General features: G+C 43.8%; 1 protein-coding gene across 3 annotated transcripts in view; it reads left to right on the top strand.

Annotated features, from left to right (window-relative positions):
- The window catches only part of RASSF9 (Ras association domain family member 9), a 35,617-nt gene extending 21,112 nt beyond the window's left edge, over positions 1-14,505 (top strand). For all 3 annotated transcript variants that reach the window (XM_034772316.1, XM_034772327.1, XM_034772334.1), the window contains one exon: positions 9,083-14,505. In XM_034772316.1, coding sequence (XP_034628207.1) covers positions 9,083-10,358 — 1,276 coding nt within the window. In that variant the 3' untranslated portion in view covers positions 10,359-14,505. The remainder of the gene's footprint in view (positions 1-9,082) is intronic.
- Positions 14,506-14,817: the final 312 nt, after the last annotated feature.

Below are 14,817 nucleotides of genomic sequence, written 5' to 3'. Positions count from 1 at the left end.
GCTCTTTTTGGAAAGCACTTCTACAAACCATGATCTTGGCTCCCTCTTTGTTCTCAAAATCTCCACTCTGCCAGCCCGCCATAGTATAGCACTGATGCAGCTTATCTGCCTTGGCTTTGTGCCTTCTCAGCAAAGTTGCTCATGGTTACTCACAGAAGTTTCCTTCCAGACATTTTTGGACTGGTAGCCAGAAGCCCTTAAATATATAATGGAGAATGATGCTTTGTCTGTCAAGATAGTTGTTGCTGTGTAGGTCTGAAGAAGAGCTCTGTGCAGTTTGAATACTTGTTTCTCTCACCAACAGTAGTTGGTGCAATAAAAGATATAATCTCACCCACCTTGTTGTTTTGTCTGACAGGCAGACAGATTTAAGGTGTGGATACAAGTTATAGAGAGTGTGTACCCTGAGGGTGGTGGAAAGCATACTGTAAATCATTTCACAGTCAAGGCAGATAAAGAGGTGAAGAATTAGCAATGGAGATTTGTAAAGTAATAGCCACCATTGAAAGGCTGACAACCATGCAATTGCTGTGTCATCATTATACCTTCATTCTCAATCTTCAGGAGAGTCTTCCAAAAGTATTTATAGGGTGGAGAGTTCCTCTTATCAGAGGCGGATTTACCATGAAGCAAACAGTGCGGTGGCACAGGGCCCCCAAAATGCAGGACAAATCTCATCTGACAATCTGCCCCTGAGTAGGGTTACCATACGTCCGGATTTTCCCGGACATGTCCGGCTTTTGGGGGCTCAAATCCCCGTCCGGGGGGAAATCCCCAAAAGCCGGGCATGTCCGGGAAAATCGGGAGGCTCGGCCGGGGCCTCTTTGTCCGGGGCCGGGGGCATGGTGCCGGGCCGGGTCGGACCCGCGGGGCCGGGAGCCTGGGTCAGGGAGTGAGCCGGGGGGTGCGCCGGGCCGGGAGCCGGGGTGTGAGCCGGGGTCGGGGAGTGAGCCGGGGGGTGCGCCGGGCCGGGAGCCGGGGAGTGAGCCGGGGCCGGGAGCCGGGGTCGGCAGCCGGGTCGGGGAGTGAGCCGGGGTCGGGAGCCGGGGTCGGGGAGTGAGCCGGGGGGTGCGCCGGGCCGGGAGCCGGGGTGGGGGAGTGAGCCGGGGGGGGGTGCCGGGGGCGGGGGGGGGCGCGGGGCCGGGGGCCGGGGGGGGGGGGGGGGGCGGGGGGGGGGGGGGGGGGGGGGGGGGNAGCCGGGCCCGTGGGGCTGGGAGCCGGGCCCGCGGGGGGTGGTCGGTCGGGGCCGGCACCCCAGGGCCCGAGGCGACCCAGGCTGGAGCCGCCGGGGGGCCAGCCTGGGCCGCACCTCCTCCCCCCCCCCTTACCTGCTTCAGGCTTCCCGCGAATTAAATGTTCGGGGGAAGCAGGGGAGGGGGCGGAGACTTTGGGAGGGGGCGGAGTTGGGGCGGGGGCGTGGGCGGGGCTGGGGGCGGGGCCGGGGCCCCAGGGAGTGTCCTCCATTTGGAGGCACAAAATATGGTAACCCTACCCCTGAGTCCCAGCTGGTGGCACAGCAGGACTCAGGCAGGCTGCCTGCCTGCATTCCGTGGCCGGTGGCCCCACGCTGCTCCTAGAAGTGGCTGGCTACTGGCACGTCCCTGCATGCCCCTGGCAGAGGGGAGGTGGCTCTGCGCACTGCCCCCACCCCAGGCAGTGCATAGAGACCCGCTGTCCCCCTCCTTCCAAGAGGCGTGCAGAGATGTGCCAGCAGCAGGGCTAAGGTGGCTCCCTGCCTACGCTGCCTCCCTCCCTCCATGCTGTGCCACTCCCGGAAGCAGCCGGCATGTCCCTGCAGCCCCGGGGTGTGTGTGTGTGTGTGTGTGTGTGTGTCCCCGCACGTTGTCCCCGCCCCAAGCGCCAACTCGGTAGATCCCATTGGCTGGGAACTGCGGCCAATGGGAGCTGCGGAAGCGGCGCGCAGAGACCCTCCCCCTCCCGTCCCCTCCCCCAGCCTAGAAGCCGCTGCCCGAGGGGTGTGCCAGTCACTTTGGGATCTGCGCCATCCAAGGTAAGCGCCACCCCCCGAGCCCTACCGCACCCCAACCTCTGCCCCAGCCCAGAGCCCGCAACCAAACTTCCTCCCACTGCCTGCACCCCTTACCCCATCCCACACCCCTACCCCCTGCCACAGCCCGCACCCAAATTTCCTCCCAGAGCCTGCACCCCTCACCTCTTCCCACCTCCAACCCGCAGCCCAGAGCCCGCACCGAGCACCCAAACTTCCTCCCAGAACCTGACCCCTGCACCCTTTCCTGCACCCCAACCCTCTGCCCCAATCAAGGTACCTCACTTTATTTTCATTTACTTCCTATTACTTATAATACAGGAGGAGGATGAAGAAAAAAAGAACAAAAAACTTGGGAGAGCGGTGGGGAGATGAGAGAATGTTCTTTTTCTTGGCTGGGTCCCGAGGGTGGGGAGAAATGAAGCTGTGCACAAGGCCCCACTAACTCTAAATTTGCCACTGCTTCTTACAGTAACTATTACCTGTTTGTTCTTATCAGTCTGATGCCTCCAAATATGCATACCTTTTAGCCTTACAATTTCTGTGGTTTGTATTTTCCCTAGTGTAAACTCTGCCACCCATCTACCTAGCAAACATCACCTGCACTTATCAAGGATCCCATTTTTAGTTCCATCTGACTGTGGGTTTTTCTTTTCTTTTTCTTTTCTCATAGTTTGTTTTCGTAAGCAACTTCTGTTTCCTTTTCTGTTTCACTGAAAATATGGAACCTGATTCAGCCACCCTTATCCATACTGTGCAGGGGTAGGCGAGAAAAGGAGGATATAAGAATCAGTCCATGGTTTGCCACTGTTATCTTTATTAGTGCTGGGCACCCAGTCAGGTACAATTCTGTGCTGGACATGTTTACAATATGCATTTCCCCCCCGCTAGAACACATTTATCGATCAGCCATACTTTTGTGGTCTTAATGTATTTTGTGATGTAATGTTTTATCTGTCCCTTAACAATATATTTTACTTACAATGGCCTCAGCATGGGAATGTATTTTACAGTTACATTGGTGATAGGGTGACCAGATATTTGGGAAGAATATTAATAGACAAGACTTGTAATGTATCATTGTTGCATTAAAGCTGTTTGCTACCATTTCAGATCATTATTGTATGTTACATAGAGCTAGCTAAAATAGGCTCTCTTGTAATTCATTATTATAATGTTCCTGAAATATTTAAATTTAAAAAGCGTTCTCCTAATAAAAAAAAATATTACAGAGCTTGCCTGGTACCTAATGCTTTCTTTTGTTTTCAATAACCTATCTTAAACTTAAGCAAGGGTGGCACTATACTTATATAACAATATCAATTGAAGATAAAACCAAATGGTTAGGGTAAGTCTGTGTTATGTATTTTGAACTAATTTATTAATGTTTCTCATTTGCTTTCAAACTGGCTTGAGGTCTGTCATGTCCAGGAGAGAAAGGATGGTTCCCGTGGTTAGAGCACTAGTCTTGGGTTTGGTGCTCTGCAGACTTTCTGGGTGAACTTTGTCAAGTCACTTAGCCTCTCTGTGCATCAGTTTGCCATCTGTGAAATGAGGATAATGAGGCTGACCTCCTTTGTAAAGCGCCCTGAGAGCTACTTTTGAAAAGTACCTGGGTATTCTTCCTTCTTCTTCGGAGACTTATTGCATTATAAGGATTACTCTGATCAGGATGAGCCTGACAGTCCTTCCGCAGTGGTGTTCGTAAATGATAATGGTAAAATCCTGCTCCACTCCCTCTCTGTGGCCATTAAGTGCCCTGACTGCAGTGTGATGCAGGAGGGAAGAAGGGTCAGGATTCTGGGACCCCATGTGCAGAGTCTACCCGCGTTGCGCCCCACAGAGGTGAAATGTGCCCTGGTGCACATAAGTTGGCTGGAGAAGAGCAGGGGTGAGGCCAGTGGTTCTGGGGTTATGTAGAGTCAGCAACCCTTTCCCTATGGAGTTGGGCAGTGAGGTGAGTAGGGTCTCCTGCAGCCTGAGGAGTAACAGAGTAACTCCAGTTATTGCTTCACAGCCTAGATGTGGCGGACAGAACTTTTCTCTCTTATGCCCTAAAGACATCCCCTAGCACATAATCCAGGCAGGCTGCACCCTGGGTACAAGATTTGGCTCAAAGTGCTTTAGAGCAAATGTCCAAGAGCTGGTTTTAAACTTGAATATATAGCCAGATTGACTGAGGATGATTTGAAAAAAGCAAAAGGGACCGTTAAGAAATTCATTCTGTGTTAGGTTTACTATCTGGACAGTCACTGCAGGAATTTCTGCCGTTTGCTCTTTGAGATTCAAATAAGACTTAACCAGGAAGATACAGAAGTTCAAGCAAACCAACCTCAGGACAAAACACATACAAAGGAATTATTCAGTAGTAAAGTTGTAGAAAAACAAGTCTAACAATAATAGTAACCCATACATTGCAGTATCGGGGGCACCGGAACAGGGGGGCTATGCCCTCCCACTTTTTACCAGCAGCAAGTGCGAGCAATGAGGGAGGGAGTGGAGAGGAGCGAGCGGGAGGCGGGGTTTTGAGGGAAGAGGCGGCATGGGGGTGGAGACTTGGGGAGAAGGGGCAGCATGAAGGTGGGGCCTCAGGGGGAATGGGTAGTGAAAGGGCAGGGCCTCAGGTGAGGGGGAAGGGCTGTCACAAAGGAGTGGGGCCACAGTTCAGCTGCCCATCTCCCTCACTTTAAGGACCTTCGGTCACCCCTGTGCCGTGTACAGTGAAAGAAGTTACTAAGCCAAAACCGGAAACTTTTTCTCTTTGAGATAGCATTAAGCTGAAAAATTCAGATTCAGATCAGACCCTTCCAGAGCTTTAGAAATATTCATATTCAGAGATCTGATTCAGAGCTGTGAACTTCAGATGTGAACTTCCCCAAAGAACCAGAAATCCAATTGGTCCCCAACATATGGGAGATTTTGACCTGGGTTTCCATAAGAGGACCATCCCTTATAGTCATATCATTTAATTCTTATGTCGGCAAAAATCCCATTGAGTTCAGTGGGAATTTCACCTGAATGAGGACTTCAGCATAGGGCACCATAAGCTTGGCTCTTTGCAAATTCCTGAAGCTCAAATTAAAGCAGAATCAATGTTAAAATGTTTGTTGATCTGCTTTGCCTAGTGGTCTTGTAGCTCCATACGTATTTTTCTAGTGCTGGCCAACAAATGGAATTTCCATTCTACAAAAATAATTGAGATTTTGAAATTTGTTTTCATTCCAAATTGGAACATTTTCTCCTCTGCACGGGCAATTGCACGGTAGCTGACGTTGGTGCGAGGGCTATCTGCAGTGGGTAGTTTCCCTCCATCAGGGGAATTTTCTGATGACCAGCTATTGCCAGATTCTGGCCCCCTTGAGATTCCTGAGTGGCACAAAGAGGCTGGAAAAATTTTCTACATTGCCTCTTGGAGTTCTATTGGGATTTTCTAACGTCAGCAGTATTTTTCCATCAGTCTGCTTGTTGAACTTCTGGTGAAGCCAGTAAGAGTTCTGTGTAAAAACTGATGGCAGGGTATAGTTTTAAGTGTCTACTGGTACATTGTACCTACAGACATTTTAAGGTTACTTGAAGTTTTGCTAACCTCATGGGTTCATACCTGCCAAGACTTGCTAGGTAGCCTTTAAAGTAGTTGGGGAAGGGGGGAGGGGGAGAGGAGAGAAGAGAAGAATGAGAACATTTGCATAGTTTATATAATCTGGCACATACTTCCAGTGTACCGGAGAGCACAAAGATAACATTTTACTGTAACAAAAAATTAAGAATGAAAAGAATACCTGTCCCAAAGAGTTTGTATAAAAGTCTAAGGAGAATGGGGAAGGAAGCAAGAACTATTATAACAAACTGGGGAATAACAGGTGAGGCAGTAGTATTGCAGAAAGTATTCCCAGAAGTACTGGGAGTTACAGTGGATCACAAACTGAATATGAGCCAACAACGTGACACAGTTGCAAAAAGGCTAATATTCTGCTGGGATGTATTCACAGGAGCATTGCATGTCTCTACTCAGCACTGGGGAGGCCTCAGCTAGAGTATTAAGTCCAGTTTTCGGAGCTACACTTTAAAAGAAAAAATGGGGGAGAGGGGCCAACTGGAGAGAGTCCAGAGGAGAACAAGCGAAAGGATAAAATGTTTAGAAAACCTGACCTCTAAGGAAAGGTTGAAAGAAGTGGGCATGTTTTGTCTTGAGAAAAGAAGACTGAGGGGGAACCTGATAAGTCTCCAGGTATATTATTGGACGTTACAAAGATGATTGTGATTAAATGTTCTCCATGTCCACTGGAGGTGGGACAAGGAAATGTAGGTTAGATATTAGGAAAAACTTTCTAGCTCTAAGGATAGTTAAGCTCTGGAATAGGCTTCCAAGGGAGATTGTAAATCACCATCACTGGATGTGTTTAAGAACAGATTAGACAAACATCTGTAAGACATGGTTTAGGTTTACTTGTCCTGCCTCAGAGCAGTTGGATGAACTACATCACCTCTTGAGGTCCCTTCCAGCCCTACATTTCTATAATTCTATAAGTGCAACTAAATGAAGAGGGTGATGATCTACTGTGCATGCCTGATACCCGATGTGTTGTTATAAAGAAACAGAGGGGTAGATCCTATAAAGCAATTACCTCAGCCGAGATACCAGTATATTGTTTCTTACACCTATACGTGTTTGCACCTATTTCATTTTTGTTTGTCTATCAGCTTTTTTCCACTTTGAAAATCATAGACTGATAAATTACATTTGATTTCTCTTTCACTTATTTCTTTATCAGCAGCTGGTGTAATTATTTGAGCAACTATCAGGTACATTTGATAACGATTATATTAATTTGTGTAATCTTTACTTGACACCTAGCTCCTACAGTAACTTGATATTCCATTCTGGATTTTTCTTTGTGCATACTTTAGCTTAAAGCAAACATTGTTTGTTGACCATTGTAGCTGAACTCTGTTGCAATAGTCTATTCCTGTTAGTTTCATTTAACTACTAATCTATCAACAAGTAAAAACATTTTTATGATATCCTGTGCTGTGTAAACTTACTAAAAGGTGACAGATATTGACTTTGTGGCCTGTGACACATTCAACAGTAATGTCAACTGATCTAATGTTTTCTCATTGTGTTGTGTTTTGGGTTTTTAGTACAGACCCATGCCTTAATGATTTCTTGATCTTTGTTATCTGGGATTTTTAATGCCCACTGTATGCTTCAGTAATCTGTTGGAAACTCTGATTTGCTTAAATTAATTACAGTAAATCACTGATCTTTTAAATGGGACCTGTTGAAATAAGAACCTGTGATTTTTACCACACAGACTTATTTAGCAAAGTATGAATTTTACACAAGAATGCTCCAGTAGAAGAGTAACACTGCGTTTGAACAGAGTTCTCTTGTACTATATAACAGTAATAAGATATTTACTATATGTTACATTTGTACTCCGTTACTAACCCCAGTCTCTTGAGGCATCTTGCCTCCCTACAGAGCTGAGTCAATCACAATTCAAGTTTTTGGATTACATTTAATCTCCCAAACAGGGTAATAATTTAAAAAACGAAACTAGCAGAAATGTTTTAATAAGCAGGATGTAACACTAATGAATCCAGATTAGGCTCTAATCCTGCTATGGCACATGAGCCTAGAAAAATACTGTGACTCAGTCTGAAATGCTAACTATTGTAGAATCAAATACTTTCTATGTCGACCACGTTTCCATTATCCCTGCATTTTTCAAGCTTTCTACATGGAAATGGATTAAAGCTTGTTCATTTGAATCTACAGAGAATACAAGAGAAGATTCACAATAATGTATTGTGCTCAGAGGATGTATCTAGAGCTAAACAATGGGCCAGATCCTTGGGTGTGGCCAAGCTACATGGGGACTCTTTTCTGACTCTGGGGCCACTGTCAGATATAAACTGAAGCAGTTTAATGGAATTAATCCTGGACATCTGCTCAATGTAGTGGTGTACTGGCCATTCCTCTTCACCACATTGCCTGCACTGGCAGCAGGGAGGAGTGGAGCTATAGATGCCTCTATGACAGCTCTGCATCAATAGGTGTAATCCTTCGGAGATGCCACATCTCTGCTGGTGATGTACAGTATTACCAACCTCAAGCATTTGGAAATCATTAGTCACCCCCTCAAAAATCACAAAATGGGTGTAAAAATGATGAGTGGGGTTTTTTGGGGGGGGTTTGGGGGGCGGGGTAGAGTTGGGTTTTTCCGTTTTCAATAAGCTTGGGGTTCTTTTTATTTGCGTTTTGGTTTTGGACCCTTTAACATTCACTCAGGTCACATTTTGATGATTTTCTCCACAACCACAAGAGCTAGATTTTTTTTTTTTAATTTATTTTTTTTCACGAAAGCTGAGATTTTCCCATAATCATTTGAATACATGATCTGGGGCTTTAAGAAAAACACTGTATATCACCGAGACTTTCAATAAAATACATGAGAGTTGGCAACGCTACGATGATGTGGAGCAAAGACACTGCAGATTTGTCTCAGCATCACAATATTTCTTCTTCTTTTATCTCCTATAGGGTTCACATGATTCGTGGTGGTTTAGTGATTCATTCAAAAAAATCTGGATGTTTATCCCAAGCTTCTGAACCTGTATTATCTACAAATTATACTGTTATCTTGTGAGAAAAGACTTTCTTCTGAGATTCCCAGTATTCCTTGATCCAGCTGAGAGCATAATATAATTAGAATAACACTTTATATTAATCTATACTTCTGCTCTTTAAGTGAATTGCACTCAGGCATTTAGAGAAAAGGGTGGGACAGGGTTTTAAAATTAATATATAAGAATCTGAAAAAGAGGTTTGGATTTGTAGTTGACTAAAATTCAGGTAGGTTGGTATTTCTTTCCCTTTGGTCCAGTGACAGAGAGGCAGGCAGGCCGGTGTTCTCTACATTTACATTTTAGGATTTTTAATTTTTTTTTTAAGAGTATGGGACGTTTGCCCACCATTTGGCAGTTTATATCAAGGATAAATGGATTGTCATTTTGATTCACACACTGCATGCCACTGACGTAACTCATATTGATGTTTCCTTATTCTAGATCTCCAGACAAGAACATGGCTTCTGATGAAAGGGAGATAGTGGTTTGGGTATGCCAGGAGGAGAAAATTGTGTGCGGACTGACAAAGCGCACAACCTGTGCTGATGTGATCCAAGCTCTACTAGAGGAACATCAAGCTACATTTGGAGAAAAAAGGTTTCTTTTTGGACAACCTAGTGATTATTGTATCATAGAAAAATGGAGAGGCTCTGAGCGGGTCCTTCCCCCGCTGACAAAAATGCTGAGACTTTGGAAGGCCTGGGGAGAGGAGCAGCCCAATTTGCACTTTGTTCTGGTGAAGTCAGATGCTTTCCTCTCATTTCCGTTGTGGAGGACAGCTGAAGCAAAGATAGTACAAAACATAGGAAGACAATGGGAGCTCAGCCCAGCGAATTACATGAAGTTGTTGCCAGTGGATAAGCAAAAGAGGATTGTTAGAAAGACTTTCAGGAAACTGGCCAAACTTAAACAGGACCATACTCTGCAAGAGCGAGACAATATGGAGACATTGATTCATCTGATCATTTCCCAAGATCATACCATTCATCAGCAAGTCAACAGAATGAAGGAATTGGATACGGAAATTGAAAAATGTGAAGCCAAATTCCACCTCGTTCAGGTAGAAAATGATGGAGAAAATTATGTGCAGGATTCTTATTTAATGGCCACTCCAAATGATGCTGAGCAACAAACAAATGTTCCACATGGTCAACATCAGATGCATGAATACTTGAGCAAAAGTGATGGAATTTTACAGATGGAAGAAGGACTGAAACATCACAAACTACTAATTGAAAAGCTCTGTGCTGAAATTGAAAAAGAGGTCAAAGGTGTATGCACTGAAACAAATGGAGATGGTAAATGCATGGCAGAGGCCTTAAATGGCCAACTAGAATCCTCAAATTTAGAAAGTGTCAAACATGAGTTGGAAAAAAGTACGAAAGATGGCTTGAGAATCCACTCTCACTTGAGCTGCATTCAGAAAGAGCTTACCTACAGGGACTTGCTGCTGCAAAAGAAGGAAAAAGAATATGAACTCCTTGCGGAAGAATTTAATTCACTGCATATCAAAGACAAAATTGAATCCAGATGTCCAGCTAATGAAGAGCAGACAAAAGGCAGCGAGGTTTCCAGCAAGTGTGTCGCAGTGCCAGACTTTGTTCGTAAAGTGACTAATGTAGACATAAATGATACGGACTCTGACACTGGAATCAGCTCGACTCATAGTCAGGACTCTGAAACAGCTTTAGGAGACATGATACTGTTGTCAACATAGCTGGAGACCGTTGTGCACATGACAAAGAGTAATATAAAAACAACCATCTTTGGGGGGATATTTATCCTTTTAATACTCTTGCTATCATAGGGTATGTCTACACTGCAGCTGTAAGTGAGCCTCCCAGCCTGGGTAGACAGACTTGTACTAGCAGGGCTTGAGCTAGCTCGCCAAAAACAGCAGTATGGATGTTGTGGCTAGGGCTGCAGCCGAGGCTCTGAAGCTGGCCCGATCCCATAGGCTTGAGAGCCCGAACTGCAGCCCAAACAACAACATCCACTGTTTTTAGTGGGTTAGCTTGAGCCCCACTAGTGCAAATCTGTCTACTCAGGCTGGGAGGATATGGTATAGACATGCCCATATCATCTCGGACCTGAAGGTGTTGACCACTCTGGCCCCAATCCAACAAAGCACTTTAGCATGTGTGTAACTGTGAACACAAGGGACTACACATGTGCTCAAACTGACCCACATACTTTAGCATGTAAGTAATCCCACGTGTTTACAGTTACACACGTGCTAAAGTACTTTGCTGGATTGGGGCCAGAGTGCTCAGAGTTTTGTAAGACTGAGCTTCATTGAGACAAAAGTATTCTGATGGGAGATGGCCTGAACCAAAATTCCAGAGCTGAAACACCCTAATCTTTGGGTCCATCTCTACATCTGACTAATCTTTTAGGAATGTGGACATAAGGGATAGACCAACTTAGACAACTTGATTCTCTGCTCCGTTACACTAGCTTTCTTCCACTGGAGTAACAGGGTGTAGGATAAGGCACACAATTGGTTAAAATGTAGTTTTCATGATACTGTAGAGCTGATAAAAAGCATATACTTTTTTATGTTGTATATTTAAATGTCATTGTAATCTGTAGTAAAGCGTAAAATTTTCAAAAGCACTTAAGTGCCATTTTCATAAGTGACTTAAGCACATAGATTTATAAATCTACACTGCAATTAAAACCCAATGGCTGGCCAATATCAGCTAAGGGGCTGTTCAATTGTAATGTAGACATTCAGGTTTGGGCTCGGGCTGGAGCCCGAACATCTACACCACAATTAAACAGCCCTTTAGCCCAAGCCCCTTGAGCCCAAATCAGCTGGCATGGGCCAGCTGTGGGTGTTTAATTGCAGTGTAGACATACTCTAGCAGTCTCAGTCCCATTGACTTTCAGCAAGATTTAGGGTTGAAAGTTAATCTGGAATAGGGTAAATGAGAATTTAAAGTGAATTGTTCCTGATTTAACACCATGTTTGGAATTTCTTATTCCAGAATGAGATCTTCCATACATGGAGTTAATCAGGAATAATTAATTAGGAATAGCTGTATTGGAATAACTCCCTGTGGTAGACAAGCCCTTAGGCTCCTAAAGACCAGATCTTCAGAGGTATTTAGGACCTAACTACCATTGAAATTGGTGGGAGTTAGATGCCTAATACTTTTTGAGGATCTGGACCCTAAGTCACTTAAGAATGTTTGTTTGAAAATTTACCCTGAAATCTGACTAAATGTATTTAATGGGAACTATGTACTAGCTAAGCAACACAAAGTTCAGTCATATCCTGGACTTAAGTCTTAAACGATGAATGAAAAGATGACATATAGATGGCATAAATCTAAAATAATTTCAACTACATTATTTTCCTTTCCTATATTTTGGCATTCATTAGAGTCCTCTCACTACCCTCAAGTGTCTGCCAGTCATCTGGTTTTCAAAATAACCAGGACACTGTGGATTTAAGATTGTAAATATGACTTTGGAGAGCAACATTTCCTGAACACCACAAACTGTTTGTTTTTAAAGACTTGTGAACTCTGGACTTTATGAAGAGAGTTTGTGTTTGCAGGTATCTATCTTGGCTGCCTTAATATATTTTATCACTCAACATTATATAAAATGATTGGAATGCTTCAAGTGTAACACCTGGAGCTCAGCTACGTGAATTCTTGATGAAAACTCAGATCTATAGCAAACAAGACATCTTAACTTTGTAATAATTTATTAACACAACTCAGCATCTTTTGTACTCTGCGTGTCATGTACTGATATTAGGCATTGCATGCACTTCTCAGTTCAGAGCTTTGAATGTTGAGAGCAGGCTAATGTATTTCATGAGTTCTTGTGCAGTTAGAGATTTCGTTTAATGTGTCAGCAGTTTTTATAAATACATTTTCTAGCCTGTCTTTTCCTATTGAAATTCTTTCCTGTGCAGAAGGCCAGCACTATGTCTTTGGGCCACTTCATTCCCACATATGCTCTCCATCAAAACAGGGATTTTTGCAGAGCTGGGTGAGTAATTGATTTTTCAGTTAGGTGGCAATTCCAAAAATAATAATACAAAGAATTAGGTTTGGATTGAACCAAATCTGAAAATTTCCAGAATTTTCAGTGAATCAGAAGAGTCCATTTCAGCTCTGCTCTGGAGTGGGAATTCAAAACTGGGTTTCCCACATCCCAGGTGAATGCCCTCCTAGAAAATTAAGATGAAGGAAAGGGACAGCAGCACCTTAACTGCCTTTGGTCCCACCAACACCAGTGCTACTGCTGGTTGCTTTGTTGCTCATACCATACATGTCAAATCTGCAGATTGACCAAAACTGCATTTTCCATTGAACAGACAATTAATCTGAAAACAAGTTTGCCTAGTTCTCTTTATGTGATCCACAGACATTGTGCTGGCCCTCCACAAAGGGGTGAATTTCACCCACACTGCATGCTTGGTTGTGCACCCATCCCTTGTAATGTGTAGATTTGAAGGATATTGCTTTCTATTGAGAGAGGAAAAAAAGCAAGAAAACCAAGGCAGGATACAATATTTCTTTTTAAAAAAAAAAATCCACAATGATTTGAAGCTCAGCCTCACTGTCTGCATCAAACCTGAATTCCTTAGATGGGCTTAAATAAGCAATACAGTACATGCTCAGTGCTGTTTTAGCTCCCTCCTATTGCTAAATCCCTTATTAATTCAAGCTTGGCACACCATCAAGGTAACTTGGGGGAAAAAGCATTTCCCAATATTATCCTTTTGCCTTCTTTTCCTACTGAGTTCACAGAACATAAGAATGGCCATATTGGGTCAGACAAATGGTTCATCTAGTGCAGAATCCTGTCTTCCAACTGTGGCCAATGCCAGATGCTTCAGAGGGAGTCATCAAAACAGGGCAATTATCAAGTGATCCAGCCCCAGTTGTCCAGTCCAAGTTTCTGGCTGCCAGAGACCTAGAGACACTCAGAGCATGGGGTTACATCCATGACCATCTTGACTAAGAGCTATTGATGGACCTATCCTCTATGAACTTATCTAAATCTTTTTTGAATCCAGTTATAGTTTTGGCCTTTACAACATTCCCTGGCCATGAGTTCCACAGGAAATTGTCTTTCTTTCTCCTAGATTAGCTAAGATTTTTGCCTTCCCTTGGGAACTGCAAAATATTAACCCCTTATGTTCATTTCCTGTCTCTCTTAAGTCCTGTTTCTCTGGCACCCTTGAACTCTGATTTTATGACTCATGCAATTCCATTGGGTGAGCAATGCTTACTGATTAAGGGAAGCACAAAGAATTGCTGCATGATGGTGTAACAGCTCAGACTGGGGGGAGGAGGGGGAAGGGAAATCAACTCACCAAAGAATAAAAGGGTATGAATTAGAGTAGAATATAGGGGAAGTCAGGACATTGGATTGAGGTGGAGGAAGGGAGAAGTGTTATTTTGATGGCAAATAGTTATCTGTTGAGGATGGGGAAGAATAGCCAGGTGAGTGGGTCTGCACCACTGCTATTTTGAGTTGGGATAATTTGGATCCAGATATGAATCCAGGACAAGAACCTCAGCTGTTATAAAATGGTGTAGCTGAAGTCAGTGAAGAGGCACTGATTTACACCGGATGAAAATGTGGTCCGTAAACTGGCAAGGACTTTACTGAAGAATTCATTCTTGCACATATAAAATAACCAATATAACCGCTGTTGTTTTCCCAGTGCATACTGGATATAATTTCATGTTTCTGCATGATTAATGTGTAATTTAACAAATTTGATGGAACCAGATAAGTAAAAATGTAATTTCCTGATTCAGGCTCTTGACGACTCTTTCATTTAGAAGACAAATAAAAGAACATAATTATCACTTGATTATGTAGACGTGTACAGTATTTGCTATTCATTTAAATGGTCAATAATTACAGTATAATTGCAGAATTATTGCATGATTGTCTTCTGCAATACCCAAGAAATTTTATCATTTCAAAACTAAGGGCCAAATTTGATCCTCCAATCTTGAGTGCATGAAGTGGACGGATTGGGGAAATGTCTTCTGTCTGAAATATGTGCTTGTATTTATGGGCCCTAATGCAGTGCATTCGAGTCTAGCAAATAGGTGGAAGTTCAGAGTTGAACCTTCATTCTAAGGCTTTAGGCTGACAACACATATAAGCTACCACTTTTCCCAAAGGCATGACTG

The sequence above is a fragment of the Trachemys scripta genome, chromosome 1 (assembly GCF_013100865.1).
Source record: "Trachemys scripta elegans isolate TJP31775 chromosome 1, CAS_Tse_1.0, whole genome shotgun sequence".
In the NCBI taxonomy this organism is placed as follows: Eukaryota; Metazoa; Chordata; order Testudines; family Emydidae; genus Trachemys; species Trachemys scripta.
The sequence above is the reverse complement of the archived record's forward strand: the minus strand, read 5'-3'. Positions and strand labels throughout refer to the sequence as shown.